The sequence below is a fragment of the Salminus brasiliensis genome, chromosome 1 (genome assembly GCF_030463535.1).
Source record: "Salminus brasiliensis chromosome 1, fSalBra1.hap2, whole genome shotgun sequence".
Taxonomy (NCBI): domain Eukaryota; kingdom Metazoa; phylum Chordata; class Actinopteri; order Characiformes; family Bryconidae; genus Salminus; species Salminus brasiliensis.
The window spans coordinates 5,695,681-5,714,998 of NC_132878.1; the positions used below are offsets into that span (position 1 = coordinate 5,695,681).

The 19,318-nt window shown below is 40.6% G+C and overlaps 1 protein-coding gene across 3 annotated transcripts in view; it reads left to right on the forward strand.

Annotated features, from left to right (window-relative positions):
* Nucleotides 1-19,318, forward strand: part of LOC140573633 (astrotactin-2-like) — a 789,110-nt gene that overhangs the window by 739,180 nt on the left and 30,612 nt on the right. For all 3 annotated transcript variants that reach the window (XM_072693130.1, XM_072693216.1, XM_072693294.1), the window contains one exon: nucleotides 319-460. In XM_072693130.1, coding sequence (XP_072549231.1) covers nucleotides 319-460 — 142 coding nt within the window. The remainder of the gene's footprint in view (nucleotides 1-318; nucleotides 461-19,318) is intronic.

The following is a 19,318-nucleotide window of genomic DNA, read 5'->3' on the forward strand; positions in this document are numbered from 1 at the left end:
CAGGAAGGTCGCTAAAGTAAAGATGCTTTGGTGCTTACTTTCTTCAGGAGAGTGCTGGGAACCGTTTTGTTAGTGTATCCTAACTTTCCAGTGTGCGGCCTTCGGAGAAGTCATGTGGTCAGCTGGTGTTTACGAGACATACGGGTTTCTCCTCAGTGAAATGAAGGAAAAAAAACACCGTAAAATGAATTAAAATATGTGGCAATTCCTAGAAGGCCTTTATGTGAATATATGAAATGAGTTGACTGGCTCTGATAGACGAAGAATGCAGGCCAAAGATTTGGCTCCTCCATTCACTCTTCTCTCTGCGTTCCTCAGGAGAGGTGCTGAGTCTGGTGGATGACCTATTCTCAGGCCTGGGTTCATCCTGCGTGATGCCTGGGAGACGGATTGGAGAACATCCTCACTCGGTTATCTACTCGCTCATCTTCAAGTGCCTGGAACCTGACAGCCTCTACAAGTAAGGCCTTTTTCCTCTTTACATTCCTGAAGTACAAGCTGGATATTCCCATGTGTTCCTGTATGTACACCCATATGTATACTGATCAGCCATAACATTAGCACTTCCAGGTGAAGTGGAAATCATTGACTTCTTCATCTTCATCTACAGTGGCCACACCTGCCGAGGGGTGGGATCTACATGTTAGGCAGCAGGTAAACGGTCAGTTCTTGAAGGCAAGCATTAGGATCAGAGACAGAACCTCTCCGAAACCTTAGGCAGGTCTAGCGGGGTGTTCTCCGTATGCGGTAATGTAATCAGTACCTACCAAGAGTGCTCCAAGAGCATGGGCACCTGAAGCTCACTGATGTGATCCATGGAGGACCCACCTCCCAACTCACAGGACTTTTAAAGGATCTGCTGCTAACTGCTGCTGTGGTCTTAGTGTCAGATACCTTCAGAGGTTTTGTGGAGTCCATGCCTGAAATTGCCAGACTGTTGTGGCAGCACAAGGAGGACCTAGTCAATATTAGGAAGGTGGTTATAATGTTATGCTGGTTGTAGTTGATTGGTCCCAAATGAAAATGGAGAGCCAGAAAAAACATGCCTCTTTTCTACTTTACAGCCAAAAAGCTCCCATGGTCATATTGTGCCGTTTAAAGTTTCTTTTTCCAGCTGATGTCCTGCTAAATCAGGCCCAGGAAATTCCTGGACAGCGGCTCAGCGGCGGCTAAGGTCTACATGCCACAGAGCATTCGGCACGTTCACATCTGAGTCTTTACCATTTAAATGTGTGTAATTTCAGTATCAGTTAGCTAAAACTGATCCCATACTGTGGTGTGTGGCGCTTCTGGCTTGCTAATCATGCTACCTTTAGCTTAGATAGCCGACCGCACCACCAAGAACCAGGCAACAGATCCAAGCACCCTGGAACAGGTTTCATTTTGGCCTTCTACCTCTGCGGCACTAGTCACATGACGTCGCTACCTCAGATTTGAATCATCATCAGCACCCTGCTGGAAACTGGAGGTCAATTCCAGCATGCTGGGAGCTGGTTACAGATGGTCTAAGCTGATTCATGATGGTCATACTGGTCAATCACAGGGCTGGTCATGCTTGTAGACCAGCTGAACCATCAAAGTCAAATGAAACAATTCGCTATGCTCGTTAAGAGCTAAGCTGGTCAACTAGCTTAATCAGCTTAAACAGCTTAAGCCAGAATGTTGCCTGTTTCCATTATGCTAGCTAAGCTAACACTAGTTCGGAGCGTCTCTTAAGAGTAAAGTATACAAATAGTGGAGACCACCCAACCCTAGATCAAGGCGTCTTCACTGAAACCCCAGCTTTAGTCACAATTACAAAATGCTAATGCTAACAAGCCTTATTTGCTACAGAAAGACTTCAGATGTTCAACTGCTAACTGCTAAAGTTTGGTATTAGCTAAAAACTGCTAATGCTAACATGCCTTATTTGCAACAGAGAGACTTGAGATGGACTAATCACATGTTCTCAGCAATGCGTGAACATACACCGATCAGCCATAACATTAAAACCATGGTGATCTAACACAATTAAAACATTGATTATCCGATTCCAGCAGCACCTGTCGAGAGGCAGGGTACATTAGGCAGCAAGGGAACAGTCAGGTGTTGAAGGTGACGTGTTAAAAGCAGGAGAAATGGGCTTTGATGTCTAGACGTCTGGGTCAAACCATCTCCAAAACATCTGGCAGGTCTTGGCAGGGGTGGTCTCAGTGTGCAGTGGCCAGTATCTACCAATAGTGCTCCAATGAAGGAAGGCTTGCCCAATGCATGCTGGCTATGTCATGTGGAGTCCATGCCTCGATGGGTCAGATCTGTTTTTGTATCACGAGGGGGACCTAATCGGTATAAGCTACAATCCGCTAATGCTACAAACCTACAAACCCAACATACTCATGATCTAGGCCTACCCTAGATCAAGGCTTCTTCACTAAAGCCCCTCCAGTAACAGTAGGCTAATGCTAACATGCCTCGCCAGTTTTCTGTTGCAACTAGCTTGAGAGTGACTTTCAGAGATGGACCAATCAGACAAGCTTTTAATGCCACAGCATCTTTCCAACAATCTGTACTCCATCTGAGACCCAGACGTTCAGACAGATGATAGATGCTTCCATTGAAACCCCAGCAGGGAGGTCAAGCAGCAGCCCTGTTTTAGGTACTACAGCACCACAGGCCCTACGAACAACAACAGGAAAGCTTGCAAACCGCACATTCGACCGTCTGTGCGGCCGAAGAGGTTTACAAGTCATTAAGTGATTGGTGTTTTTACAGGGAGAATAAACTGGTCATCACGAAGACTATATACACTCAGCCGCAGAAGTATTAAGCCCTGGCGAGGGAGCCCAAATAAACAAGCCCAACTACGCCGACTCCTAAAGTGACAGGCTGTGGTGACCGATTCAGATGCTAGACTGCAGTTTGCGTAACTTTCGGGTATTTACATGTGTCGTTGCATGACTGGCTGGGATTTATGGCTAATGGGCTCAGCAAAGGCAACAGTGGAGTAATGAAAAAAACAAAAAAACAACAGTTTAAAAAAAGGAGGCGGCCGAAAGAAAAGGAAAGGTCTGTTATGTCTGCGTCTCTCCGCCCTCGTCCTAAGCAAGTGTGACTCGGCAAAATATTTGCTCTGGTGGGGGTGGCGGCCACATCCTGTTTGGAGCGTTCTCACTCATGGCGGCCATGTTATTTGTTTGGAGCAGCGCTTTCTTCCTTTTCTCTCCCTCAGCAAGGAGAGCTACAGCTGGCTTTTATTAACATGAACATATTGTGGTCTCGGCAGCACTGGGTTTTGCAATGGGGGATAACATGGTCACGGTGAATTAGGCAGATCAGAGGGGGAATGGCTTTTGGTGGAGAAGGATGGAGACATCGACTAGCCCATTGTTTTGGTCCGCTATGTTTAAATGCAAGCATCTCACTTTTGGACTTTAATGAGACGTCTTCTCAAGAGTGACGGCTCCCTGCAAATTCCTTTGTGCTGACAGGTCCGGGGCCAAGGACAGCAAGGGAAGCTTCTCATGGACTGAATCATCTCCAGGCTCATCATGGGTGTGATCCATGGCTAGTCCGACCAGTGATTTTTGGCTCTCATCTACGTGATGTTGCTTCACAATCAATAAGATGCTTCATCGGCCCTATCAGGCCCACGTCCAGACCTTTCTGCTTTCAAGTTCTCCAGTGCAGAAGCCAATGTAGCGTATATGATGGGAACTCCTGTGAATTAGCAAGTGGGAATGCTCAGGGCCTTCCAGGCTTTCAGTGAAAGTACAGGCAGTTTGTGCTCTGGACGTTCTTCATTGGTTGACATGCCACAACACACACAACAGTAATTGATCCAGTTAAGATTTCCTTTCTGTGAAACCCTATATGGTAAAAACTATTGGAACACCTGCTAATTTATTGGTTCTTCTAAAATCAAGGGTCTTAATAAACTCATCCCAAAAGTATTGGTTGGATCTCCACCAACCATCATTCCAGAGAACACAGTTCTTCCACTGCTCCACAGCTCAATGCTGGGGGGCTTTATACCCTTCTAGCCCACACCTGGCATTAGACATGGTGCCAATAGGTTCTTTTCCACTGGAAAACCAGTAGGTGGGACCAGTTTCGTGAAGAACAATCTAGGTCTTCTAAACCTAGATACATCTAGTTACATCACTGACCGTGAAAATGGAATGGTTGGCTATCCAGCAGCATATTTTTTATCAAATCCCACAAGAAGGCTAGCAGAAATTGGCATCATCATAGAAATGGGAGGCTCAATCAGAAGGGCTAGCTCTAATAGTTTCAGTTCGTCACTGGAACTACCACTGGAACTTACTGTTATCTATAAACATGGACTAAAGTACAGCCATGCAACTCAAGAAGCTGCTATTACTGTTTTAGTAATGCTTACTTTCTACAAAACTTTAAAAAGCTAAAGATAGCCAATTACCCAAGCCACTCGTAAGTACTCACCCCCTTTTACATGTAATGCTGACCTCCTCCGACACATGTGCAATCAGCCACCATCACCTCTTGTCAGACTGCTGCCAATGCAATGGCACCAGGCAACCAACATGCTCTGAAGGAAAGTGCCGGTTGCCCAGGTCTGATACGTCGCCTGGCAGACCCCCATGCCGGTCAGCATCACCCTAAAGTGATGTAAGGACAGAGTGAGCCTTCTACCCACCTAGAGAGAGCAAGGTCAGTTGTGCTCTCCCAGGCTCCAGCTACTGATGGCAGGCGGCATGACCCACGATTCGAACCAGCGATCCTTGTATGATAGTGAAAGCACCTGAGTGCTCTGAGCCCCTTACAGGACTTAAAGGTTCTGCTTCTAAGATGCTAGATACCACAGGACGTCTGCAGGTCTGTCGTGGCTGCACATGGGGGACCTACTCAGTATTAGGCAGGTGGTGCTGATGCTATGATTGATATGTGTGTATATATATATATATATACCTAAACACTGTAGTAATACCTTATAGTAAAGTCAGTTTGCACTGTTGTCCAGATCATTACTGAATAAGAATCCTCAATAAGGAACCATTAGGAAACATCTGGGATTTTAAATGAGGATACAAGAGCAGATTCAGCACAAATGCCAAGATTCTTTTATTATTATTTTTTTTTTTTTTAGGAAAATATTGTTTCTCTGTCTGGACGTTTTCCCATCATTCAGATCAGAGTGATAAATCTTCAGCATCTTTTTCCCATTGATTATCGTGGTCAGATGCTTCTGTTCTATCCCTTTTATGAGAGAAACTTGACAGGTAATAATTTAGCTTATGGCAAGCCCTAAAATACCTTCGGGAACAAGACCACAGAATGTACTCTCGAACAGTTTGACCCTCTAGAATGTCACTTCTAACCATCCTGCTATCCTCCCTCCTTAAAAGAAGGTTAAGAATGAAATACCGCTGGGTGGGATTGGGGGGTTGAGGAAAGACAAACAGATGGTTAAGAACACGCCGTGCTGGCTTTAGAGAGCATCAAAGTGCTGCTGATTCTGAATGGCTTTCGGTTTTATTTCTGCCTTGGTTCTCTTTAGGGCTTTTCATTTTTATCACCTTTCTCTTTGTATTAGTGTCAGAAACACTAGTCAGATTGAACTTGAAGTTGAACAGAATGAAGGAAGGCTTGTTCGCAGACCCTCAAATGAGTACATCCTGTAAGATTAAAATCCTGGGGTTCTGGTCTTTTCTAACAGGCAGTTTTTAACCTTTACCATACTTTCTTAGGGTGATAGTAGCTTACTGTGTAACGTTTATCCGATTGAACTATGTTCTTTTTTTGCATGTCTATCTGTCTATGTAGATTTATAAAAAATATATAAACAGTTATACATACGTACGTACAAATTAATGACCTTTGACCCTATATTTATTTAATTTCCCCATGGGCTATATATATATATAGTGGGGGAAAAAAAGTATTTAGTCAGTCACCAATTGTGCAAGTTCTCCCACTTAAAAAGATGAGAGAGGCTGTAATAGACATCATAGGTAGATCTCAACTATGAGAGACAAAATGAGAAAAAAAAATCTGAAAATCACGTTGTCTGATTTTTAAAGAATTTATTTGCAAATAATGGTGGAAAATAAGTATTTGGTCAATAACAAAAGTTCATCTTAATACTTTGTTATATATCCTTGACAGAGGTCAAATGTTTTCTATAAGGTTGGCACACACCGTTGCTGGTATGTTGGCCCATTCCTCCATGCAGATCTCCTCTAGAGCAGTGATGTTTTGGGGCTGTCGGCGGGCAACACGGACTTTCAACTCCCTCCAAAGGTTTTCTATGGGGTTGAGATCTGGAGACTGGCTAGGCCACTCCAGGACCCTGAAATGCTTCTTACGAAGCCACTCCTTTGTTGCCCTGGCAGTGTGCTTGGGATCATTGTCATGCTGAAAGACCCAGCCACGTTTCATCTTCAATGCCCTTGCTGATTGAAGGAGGTTTGCACTCAAAATCTCTCAATACATGGCCCCATTCATTCTTTCATGTACACGGACCAGTCGTCCTAGTCCCTTTGCAGTGAAACAGCCCCAAAGCATGATGTAGCCACCCCCATGCTTCACAGTTGGTATGGTGTTCTTTGGATGCAACTCAGCATTTACTCTCCTCCAAACACCAACAGTACCAAACAGTTCTACTTTGGTTTCATCTGACCATAAAACATTCTGCCAAAACTCTTCCAGAACATCCAAATGCTCTCTAGGAAACTTCAGACGCGCCGGATATGTACTGGCTTAAGCAGGGGAACACGTCTGGCACTGCAAGATCTGAGTCCCTGGCGGCGTAGTGTGTTACTGACGGTAGCCTTTGTAACGTTGGTCCCAGCTTTCTGCAGGTCATTCATTAGGTCCCCCCGTGTGGTTCTGGGATTTTTGCTCACCGTTCTTGTGATCATTTTGACCCCACGGGCTGAGATCTTGCGTGGAGCCCCTGATCGAGGGAGTTTAGCAGTGGTCTTGTAGGTCTCCCATTTTCTGATTATTGCTCCCACAGTAGATTCCTTCACTCCAAGCTGCTTGCCTATTGCAGATTCAGTCTTCCCAGCCTGGTGCAGGTCTACAATTTTGTTTCTGGTGTCCTTCGACAGCTCTTTGGTCTTCACCATAGTGGAGTTTGGAGTGTGACTGTTTGAGGTATTTATGTATGTATATATATATATATATATATATATATATATATATATATATATATATTATTGTTATTATTGTTATTATTATTAAGTTTGTGGAGAAAAAAAAAAAATCCCCCCCACAAATTGCATATATATATATATATATATATATATATATATATATATATATCTGAAATTTTTATATCTGAAATGATTGTATAGACTTAATTATTTATTACAGTAGTAACTTCTACATCTACAGCATTCTACATAGACTGATAAACACGCAAAAAAAAAAACATAGGAACAGTAACTATAACTTTTATAGCTCATTTTGACAGCATGTTTAATATGATTATAATAATAAGGATCCAAAAATCACCACAGTTAAATTAGTGCTCCTGAAAATACACTGGCTCTAAAAAAGCTCTGAATATGCAGTTTACTGGGCCTCCGTTTCTCCTAATTTACATTTACATTTATGGCATTTAGCAGACACTCTTATCCAGAGCGACTTACAAGGTTACTCGTATTACACAGGTGGGCCAATGTAGTGTTAGGAGTCTTGCCCAAGGACTCTTATTGGTGTAGCGCAGCATAGTCACCCAGACTGGGAATCGAACCCTGGTCTCCCACATGCTGTTGTTGTAACGCGATGGCAGGTGGTGGTGTTATCTGTTGCGCCACACCAACCACTAATTTCTCACTGCCCGTTACACAAACCAGAAAGGTCATGGCAGAGGAAGTCCAGTACATTTACCAGTGAAACTTGGAAGCCTCCACTGATGTGAAACACTGAGGACCATGCAGAGATGCACTGTACCAGTCTGTAGCAGTGTTATCAGTGGCTGCTTGCACCCCCCCAGGCACTGTGTCCCTGGAAAAAGCCTTCATTTACGTAAAGACTTACGCTGCAGTGAACTCCTGGCCTGGTCAACAGCGGATCTCCTAATCAGGAGAAGATAACATTGCCAGAGGCTCCTGTAAATTGTTTTGCATCCAGAACCTGTGCGCTAGGTTTTCTGTCCTCGCCCAGGCTGTACTTTTTTTCTCTGTTTATCAACGAAATGGCCATAAAAAGGTAAAATATGACAGTTCGGATGATTTGCCCATTCCCACAAGAAGATACTATGTGACCTATGTTCAAAATGTTGAACTTTTGAGCTGAAGTGGCTTAAAATAGATGGAAAGAGAACATCATTGAGGAAAAAATAACTGAACGCACTGGCATTGCAAAACACGATTAACCAGGGCTGACCTGTGCCGTTGCCTAACGTCTGAACCATCTGAATTTTTCCTCAGAAGAAAACACAAATACGCAACAGTTCTTATCAGTGGAGTTATGTGCAAGTTTGTGACGCAGGTGTTTTGGTGCCCTAAACAAATGCTTGGCATGCCTGGAGAAAGCAGTCGAAATGAATGAATGAATGAATGGATTTTTGAGCAATAATTTTAATTACAGATTACTAATGAACTAAGTAGTGTTTCTGATTTACAAAACTCTGCAGATTTAATTTAAAGAGAATCAAACTAGTTCATGTTAAACTATTTAACGTTTAATTTGTTAATGTTAAACTAGCTAACATTTAATTTTCTAACTTTTAATTTGCTAAAATTAAACTAGATAATGTTTAATAATCTAACATTAAACTAGCTAACATTAAACTAGCTAATGTTTAATTCTCTAACATTAAACTAGCTAACATTTAATTCTCTAACATTAAACTAGCTAACATTTAATTCTCTAACATTAAACTAGCTAACATTAAACTAGCTAATGTTTAATTCTCTAACATTAAACTAGCTAACATTTAATTCTCTAACATTAAACTAGCTAACGTTTAATTCTCTAACATTAAACTAGCTAACATTAAGCTAGCTAATGTTTAATTTGCTAATGTTACAATAGCTTACATTAAACTAGCTAATGTTAAACTAGTTAACATTTAATTCACAAAAATTAAACTAGCTAACATTAAACTAGCTAATGTTTCATTCACTAAAATTAAACTAGCTAACATTGAACTAGCTACTGTTTCATTCGCTAACATTAAACTAGCTAATAATAAACTAGCCGATATTTCATTTGCTAACATTAAACTAGCTAACATTTAATTTTCTAACTTTTAATTTGCTAAAATTAAACTAGATAATGTTTAATAATCTAACATTAAACTAGCTAACATTTAATTCTCTAACATTAAACTAGCTAACATTTAATTTTTTAACTTTTAATTTGCTAAAATTAAACTAGATAATGTTTAATAATCTAACATTAAACTAGCTAACATTTAATTCTCTAACATTAAACTAGCTAACATTAAACTAGCTAACATTTAATTCTCTAACATTAAACTAGCTAACGTTTAATTCTCTAACATTAAACTAGCTAACATTAAGCTAGCTAATGTTTAATTTGCTAATGTTACAATAGCTTACATTAAACTAGCTAATGTTAAACTAGTTAACATTTAATTCACAAAAATTAAACTAGCTAACATTGAACTAGCTACTGTTTCATTCGCTAACATTAAACTAGCTAATAATAAACTAGCCGATATTTCATTTGCTAACATTAAACTAGCTAACATTAAACTAGCTAATGTTTAATTCACTAACGTTAAACTAGCTAATGTTTCATTTGCTAACATTAAACTAGCTAACATTAAAGTAGCTAATGTTTAATTCACTAACGTTAAACTAGCTATTGTTTAATTTGCTAACATTAAACTAGCTAATGTTTAATTCACTAACGTTAAACTAGCTAATGTTTCATTTGCTAACATTAAACTAGCTAACATTAAAGTAGCTAATGTTTCATTCACTAAAATTAAACTAGCTAATGTTTAATTCGCTAACATTAAACTAGCTAACATTAACTTCGAGGTTTTACAGTTAAAAAACTCAAAAAACATTAATTTGCGTAAATATAGCGTAAAGCCTGTGACGCTCCAGACGTATCGCCTCCACACCTCTGAAACCATTGTTTATAATGGAGGCTCCTGCAAACACAAGCGCTTCATGACCTTTACATTTCTCAGTGCGTCACAACACGCCACGTAGCATCTTGACCGTACTACACTAATTCAAAGCCATATCGAGAGCGCAGAAAGCCACAGTAGATCACACTGGACGTGAAATTGACACAGAGACAGGCAGCCAGTCCTTTGGTAAACAAACACATGCTAAGGCTAATTTAGCTCAGCTGCTGTTACTATGCTAGTTTTTTTTTGTTTCACTGTATTTGATCTTTTATGTCATTATTTCTCATTTTAGTGCACTTGGGGGGGTGAGGGGGTCGCTCTGCCATTGCTGCTCAAACAAATCCTAAAGGAAACTGACATTTTTATAAAAAGTAGAAAGTAGAAAATTGTTCTCTCATCCCTCATATATAAGCATTTAAGGTAAGATCGACCAAAACGTGGGACACAAACATCTGCAGAACAGCTGGAGTTAATAGCTGAAGGCAATCATTGGGGTCCAAGCACTTCACACCCCATGGTGGAGCCGGTAGAACACAAATGATGGGCAACGTTTGGATGGGTCTCAACAGACATTTCTGTAGACCATGACCTTTTGACCTTGTTTATGGTCAGGTTTATTATGCATTATGAATGAATGTAAATGTATGTGTAGTATTTTATACTGTGAATGCCAAGGAAAGGGTGGTTTAGGGTATTATGATTAGCTATAACAGTTAGCTGAGGCTTGCTAACATTAAACGATCTAATGATTAATTTTTATTAACTAGCTATCATTTAATTTTCTAACATTAAACTAGCTAACATTTAATTTGCTAACATTAAACTAGATAACATTTAATTTGCTAATGTTTAATTGGCTAACGTTAGACTAGCTAACATTAAACTAGCTAACATGAAGTGGCACCTGTCAAGGGGTAAATAAAGACAGGGAGAGGAGAGAAGAGAGTAAAGTAGATTAAACTAGCCAATGTTTAATTTGCTAATGATAAGCTAGCTAATGCTTAATTTATTAATATTAAACTAGCTAACATTTAATTTGCTAATGTCAAACTAGCTAACATTTAATTAGCTAATGTTAAATGAGCTAACATTTAATTTGCTAACATTAGATTAGCTAATGTTTAAACTATCTAACATTAAACTATCTAATGATTAATTCACTAACGTTAAACTAGCTAACATTTAATTTGCTAACATTAGACTATCTAATGTTAAACTATATAATCATTCATTTTCTAACATTAAACTAGCTAACATTTAATTTGCTAATGTCAAACTAGCTAACATTTAATTAGCTAATGTTAAATGAGCTAACATTTAATTTGCTAACATTAGATTAGCTAATGTTTAAACTATCTAACATTAAACTATCTAATGATTAATTCACTAGCGTTAAACTAGCTAACATTTAATTTGCTAACATTAGACTATCTAACGTTAAACTATATAATCATTCATTTTCTAACATTAAACTAGCTAACATTTAATTTGCTAACATTAGACTATCTAACGTTAAACTATATAATCATTCATTTTCTAACATTAAACTAGCTAACATTTAATTTGCTAATGTTAAACTGGCTAACATTAAACTAGCTGACATTTAATTTGCTAATGTTAAACTGGCTAACATTAAACTAGCTGACATTTAATTTGCTAATGTTAAACTAGCTAACATTTAATTTGCTAATGTTAAACTAGCTGACATTTAATTTGCTAATGTTAAACTGGCTAACATTAAACTAGCTGACATTAAACTAGCTAACATGAAGTGGCACCTGTCAGTGGGTGGGATCTACCTATTAGTCAGCAAGTGAACAGTCAGTTGTTGAAGGTAATGTGTGGGAAGCAGGAAAAAGGACCAGTGTAAGAAACTGAGCCACTCTGACCAACTATAACCAAACTGTGATGGCTAGACGACTGGGTCAGAATCTCCAAAACATCAGTTCAGCATCAGTCTTATTGGGTGTTCCTGATATGCATTGGTCTGTACCTACCAAAAGTGCTCCAAGAAAGGACAACTGGTAAACCAGCTACAGCGTCATGGGTCCCCAAGGTTCAATAATGCTCAGGGAGGTCCCGCCTCACAACTTACAGGACTTCTTCTGCTAATATGTTGATGCCAGATACCACAGGATGCCTTCAGAGACCTTGTGGGGCCTATGCTTTTAAGGGTCAGAGCTGTTTTGGCGGTACAAGTGGGACCTCCACAATATTTGGCAGGTGGTTTTATTGTTAGGGTTTATACTTGTCAATATGGGTAGATTATTACTGATAGTTACATCCATATATACAAATATTTCCTTTCTGAAATGAAAGATTTCCTTCTGAAAGCCTAGAAAAAAAATGTCATTAACATTTTCACCCCCATTCATTGTGGACTTGCTTTGCGGAAGCCATTTAACATTTTGCAGTCATGTTTTTGGTATAATGGGGGAAATAGAGAGGAAAAGGAAGTCGTCTGGACCTTCATTAACAGCCTCTGGAGAGCTTCAGTTAAGCTTCCCTATTAGCTATGAAGCAGGTGCAGAGTTAGCCTACTTGTAGTCATCTGAACTGATAGTTGTGATTTTGCATACATGCAAACTATGAAAATGTCTTTTTTGGACGATTAATTAACCATTCACATGAATCCTGTAGATTTAATAAGTTTTCATTTGGAGGGTCTGCTCTGACTGGCTTGTTTATGGCACTCTGGCAGCTCCCCCGGAGGCCACTCATCATAACATATCGTAGCATAGCTTAGCCTTGTTTTTTGTGGGGTTTTTTTGTGTATGATTCTCGCTTGGGGTGCAAGAGGTCAAATCCCGGACGAGCCCCCAATTCTGTTACGAGAGTCAGGTCGTGAGAGACATGAGAGTGGACTCTCTCTTTCCTGACCATCTGCCAGACCAAACACCGGATTGTATAGAAATATGAGCCAGTATGAATTTATTGTAAATAAATGGAGGAATATGATTTCAGGAGTCGGCAGACACCAAAATAACAAACTTAAACTTAAACCTAAAACAAAATACACCACAATACATAAGACTACATTACCTCCCAAACAGCAAATCATCCTAAAGATGTGATTTTTGAAAATGTAACAAAATTCGCAAGCTATCAGATATAGTATATGGTGGAATCAAATCAAATCAAATTTAAATCAAAATCAAATCAAATCAAATCAAATCAAAACAAATCAAATCAAATCAAATCAAATCAAATCAAATCAAATTTTATTTGTCACATACATAGTAATACACAGTATAACTTGCAGTGAAATGCTTTTGACAGTCTGCCCACATCAAAGCTATACAATAAAGATCTAAATTTAAACTTAAACTAAACCTTAACTTAATGAAGTAAAGTGCAAAAGTGCCAAAAAAATAAAATAAATAAAATAAAAGTTACATTTAAGTTAAAAATAAAATATAAAAATATGAAAATATAGAAATATAGAAATAAAAGAAGCAAGAAAATAGTGTCGGTCGGTCTGATAATTCAGAGTCGGTTGTTTATCCAAGTCATTGAAGTTCAGGAGCCTTAAATGTGCCTTAAAAGCTTCCCGGCTGTTGTTATTATTTAGAGCCCCTAGTGGCCATGTACAGGACTGCACACCGCAACATAGGCACATACAAAAACTTGCAAAAGCATGTAGACTTGAATGAGTATTATGACGGGGGGTGGGGGGGGGGGGTGTAACATCTAACTGGAACATTGTAAGTAATTTATGTAATTAGACCCCAGTCTAACCCGAGAGTATCAGTGCTGTCAGTGCATTGCAGACTGTGATGTAACAGTTTGGGGTTTTTGGAATTGGTCTGTTTTACAGCTCTTATGGTTTTGTTGAATTTTCTTTTGAATGATGAGAAAACTGTGTTTGAGCTTCACGGTTTGTCACTTTTGTGCACTAAACTCTCATTATTCAGCCACAGCAAGAGAAATACTATAGATATAGAAGTAATTTAAGATTTTATTTTTATTAAAAGACACATTTAATAGTTTCCAAAGAGTAGATGAAAAAAATATGTCTATACTGTCATTGTTTTTAACCAAGACAATGAGCTTTTCTTTAGTTTTCAGCTGAAATTGATGTCATGTGCACTATAACAGCTGAGCATCAGTCAATTAATTAAATTACATTGCCCATGGTGATCGTAGGGGCCCAAGCACTACATTCTTTATGGGCACCCCTTCTAAATGAATGCATTCAGCTAATTTAAGCTGCACTTATTGCATGAAACAGATGTGCAAATGCACACACACACACACACAACTTGTCTAGTCCCTGTACAGAAATACTGCCAATAGAATAGGACTCCCTGGAGCAGCTAAATATTGGGCCTATTGGCACCATGCTGCCTAATGCCAGGTGTGGGCTAGAGGGGTATAAAGCCCCCCAGCAGCATTGAGCTGTGAAGCAGTGGATGAACTGTGTTCTCTGAAATGATGGTGATGGTGCTCCATCCAATACTTTTGGGATGTGTTGGGGAGTTGGGGATGAGGTGGGATGGTGATCATCCATTCAACATCCTAACCTCACTAATGATCTCACTAAACTCTTGTTGCTGAATGCATGCAAATCCTCACAGCAATGCTCCTCCAAATCTAGCAGGAGGCCTTCTTCTTCCCTGGACAGTAGAGACTAGACAGTTACTCCAACAAAAGCACTACATACCACTATGTAGCAAGTAAAACAAATGGGCAATGATTTTATTATCATATGTTTTAAGAATAACATCTATTATAATAAATGTAGGGTCTGAACATACTTACATTTGGACAACTTGTATTCCACAGCAGTCACCTCAGTACTGTAGTATCTGTGTGCAATGTGAATATTCATGTTAAAATTATTAATCTTTTCTCTTAGGAATGTTTTTGCCAAATTGGCTTGCTTTGCACTTCTTTAGTGATTGTGGCACAATGGAGAAGTTTCATTTAGCTCTTTTGTAGCCCTCTTTTTTGTGTCGGGTGAGTAACATTAACAACGTAGGCCTATAAATATTATCGGTGTAGGCTCATAAAAACGCTGTGTTCCACTGTTCTGTCTAAAACCACCCAGCAAATACTTGGCCAGACCACTAGACATATTTAAGATGCAATGTTAGAACAAAAAGCAATAGATTGTAGGCTATTATAAATATCAGTTCAGTATCAGTTCAAATGAAGCCTTCAGACAAGGTTGAGAGTGTACCCATTGTACAAATATCAGCTGGAACACTGTCTTACATCTGCATACTCCCTCTTACATATTTCTTCTGAAATCAGGCGTTCAAGAGACATCGAGAGATGCTTTCTGAAATGGCAGATATTCTTTGAACTGGCCTTTTATCAGGCGTTGAAACATTTGGAAGAATCCTGAAACGGAGAAAATCTATTATTCGGCCTCAATCGTGAAATAGCTGTTGACGCCGGATGAGCAACCCATTAAAAACCTATTTAAGTGGCTATTATTGACAAGATCTTTGAATTCTTCCAGTAACCCAGAGTCTTACTGAGTCCAGAAGGCCCTAAATTGGGCATTATTAACATACCAATGAGGTACACAGTGTGCATTTCCCCCAAAATGGCATTTTCCACATCTATCCATAGTGTGAAAACCAAAAAAGCTCTTTGCTCTCCATCTGGCAAATGATCCTTTAATCAGATGGAGTTCAACAAGGTCAGGTTCAGATGCTTTCAGGGCAGCCTGTAGACCCAACCGGGCACATGCATGTAAACTGGTCTTCGTCAACCTGCTTTCTGTCTAAAAACACTCTATGTCCATATGTTTGTAGACACCCCTTCTAATGAATGCATTCAGCTACTTTAAGTTGCACTCATTGCTGATGCAGATGTGCAAATGGACACATACACACAACTAAACCCCTTCTAGTCCCTGTTGAGAAGTACTGCCAATAGAATAGGACTCCCTGGAACAGCTAATCATGGGCCTATTGGCACCATGCTGCCTAATGCCAGGCGTGGGCTAGAGGAGGTATAAAGCCCCCCTGCATTGAGCTGTGGAGCAGTGGAAGAACTGTGTTCTCTGCAATGACGGATGGTTGATGCTCCATCCAATACTTTTGGGATGGTGATCATCATCCATCCTACATCCTGACCTGAGCAATGCTCCTCCAAAATCTAGTAGAAAGCCTTCTTCTTCCCAGGACAGTAGAGACTAGACAGCTACTCTAACAAAAACAGGGTAAATTCTTCAGAACTCTTTGAGAAGAAGCAGTAAACGAGCAGGTGTCCCAATACTTTTGTCCGTGTCGTGCAAATGAAAAACTACAGTAAAAGAAAAGAGAGTACAAATTTAAATCCGCTCCAAAATAAAGATTTCTGCTTGGAAAGAACACCTCAAGGACTGTGTCACGTCCGCCGCCAGTCCGCTATGAGAAATGAACCCAAGCTTCGTATCACATATGGCGATATGGACAAGCCAAAAACAACGGACTCCCGAACCCACGCTGACTGCGGCTTGAAGCTCCAGTGAAGGCGATGATATGTTTCGGAACAGCTTAATCATGTGTGGCAGTATTTTGTAATTTCCAACGACGTTTACTATCAAAAGGCTCCTCATCCTTGTAATACTTTGTCATGGTGATAGGCAGAGCCCATAAAGCTGTCATATCTGGAAGAAATACTTTCCATTGAAGAAGTGAGAATGCACTTGTGGGCTGATAAGGGAGGCTCTTGACAAATCCAGTGCCAGCTCACCACTTTTACACATTTTACACGGACCGTATCCATCACAAAATCACACACACACACACACACACACACACACACACATTCACTCCTTCGCCACTGTGCTGGAGAGATGAACTATAGCTGCCTGAAATAGCTCAGCTCAGCTCAGAGTTTACGCAAGTCAGACAGAACACAGCGGAGGAGGACTAGCTGGAGAATGGAATACGCTTAGACAGTAGGGCTGCATGCAGGCCATATCGCCCTTAAGCCATATAGCCTGATAGACTATGGCCTGTTGAGGCAGGTGTAGGTGTCCTGTGGTATTTGGCACCAAGATATTAGCAGCAGATCCTGTTGCTGGTTCACTGGTTGTAATTCCTTGAATCACTTTTGGTAGGTACTGACCACTGCATACCAGGAACACCCCACTCAAGACCTGCCTGATGTTTTTGGGGTGTTCTGACCCAGTCGTCTAGCCATCCCAAAGTGTTTTTTGTCAAAGTGTCTCAAATTCCGATGCTTGCCCAGTTTCCTTAAGAATTGAAAGACCACTGGTAAACTACACTCCCCCTTAGTCCACCAAAACAGCTCTGACCCATCAAGACATGGCCTCCACAAGACCTCTAAAGGTGTCCTGTGGTATCTGGCACAAAGCTATTAACAGTAGATCCTTTAGGTCCTGTAAGTTGTGAGGTGGGGCCTCCATGGGTGCCATCAGTGAGTTTTAGGTCCCCATGATCCTGTTGCTGGTTCACCGGTTGTAATCCCTTGGATCACTTTTGGTAGGTACTGACCACTGCATACCAGGAACACCCCACTCAAGACCTGCCTGATGTTTTTGGGGTGTTCTGACCCAGTCGTCTAGCCATCCCAAAGTGGTTTTTGTCAAATTCTGATGCGGCCATTAAGTCCTTTTCTGATGAAACCTCATTCTGATTGAGGTCCTTTAAGTCCTGTAAGTTGTGAGGTGGGGCCTCCATGGGTGCCATCAGTGAGTTTTAGGTCCCCATGACCCTGTTGCTGGTTCATCATTTATAATTCCATGGATAATCTTTGGTAGGTACTGACCAAAGCGTCCCAGGAACACCCCACTGAAGACCTGCCTGATGTTTTTGGGGTGTTCTGACCCAGTAGTGTAGCCATCCCAGTCTGGCTCTGTGGTATCTGGCACCATTATATTAGCAGCAGGTCCTTTAAGTCCTGTAGGTTGTGAAATGGGACCTCCATGGGTCACATCATGGCCTGTCTGGTGTTTTGGAGATGTTCTGACCCAGTTTTTAACCATCACAATCTGCCTCTATGTCAAAGTGTCTGAGATTCTTAGGCTTGCCAATTTTTCCTGCTTCCAACACATCACCTTCAAGAACTGTCAGACCATTTGTTAACTGGTTCCTAATGGTTGTATTTTACAGCGTCCATCAAAGTGTCTTAAGGGCAGGTTTTGTCTCTTTTGGCTGTACAATCCCTGCATTGCTAAAACTACTCATTACTTCACTGCTGCACTGTTGCAAAAATGTCACAACTTGAACCAGATTTTTCGTCTCTCTGGCTTCCATTCAAAAAGCTCATAAATCAACCAAGATTTACAGTCTCCTGGAAATTTATGCGATTGCTCCTGTATTTATTTGCACAGAAGTTATCCCACTGAAATATCCCACTGAATAACCCTCTAAATTGGCCACGCCCACTTCCACAAAGTGACGATACCCTGTTGCTAATTAGTGCCTTTCAGTAAATCTCTACAAGTCTCTACATATTTCATTGAAACATGCTAATGAGGGTTGAGGCCAATCTCCACACCCTGCATTCTTTCATTGCTATACTGTTGCTATGCTGGACTAGCTTTGGTAACTATGGTGTTGCTAGGTGGTTGCTGTGATGTGGCTGGATGACCCAAGGTTTTGAATAGCAGACATAAATGGGAAAAGTCAGTTTCCTGAAGGAAGCAAAGGCTGGTTAATGTAGCTTAAGTGGTTCCCGCTTTCAGGCAATTCCTAGGCTGTTGCTACATAGTCACTTGGGAGCTGTTTTTGGTAGGTGGTTGCTATGGTGTTGCTACGTGGCTGTTCTGGTATTTCTGGTGGTTTGTAGGGAATTGCTAGGTGGTTGCTGTAGTGTTGCAAGGTCATTTCTATGCTGCTGCTGGGTGGCTACAATGCATTTGCTAGGTGGTTACTGTGGTGTCCCAACAGTTGTAGCTGTGGTGTTGCTTAGTGGCTGCTTGACAGTTTCTGTGGTGTTGCTAGGTGTCTACTTGGATGTCTCTGCCGTTTGCTATGATATCTCTGGTTATTTCTATGGTGTTGCTAAGTGGCTTCTGTGGTATCCCAAGTTGCTGCTGTGGTGATTGCTATGGTGTTGGTAGGTGGTCACAATGCTGTTGCTAGGTGGTTACTATTTTGTCCGAGGTGGTTGCTTTGGTGTTGTTAGGTGGCTACTTTGATGTCTCAACTGTTTACTATGGTATCTCTGCTTGTTTAATGTGGTGTTGCTAAGTGGCAGTCGTGGTGTCCTAAGCTATTGCTATGGTGATTGCTATGGTGTTGGTGGGTGGTTGCAGTGCTGTTGCTAGGTGGT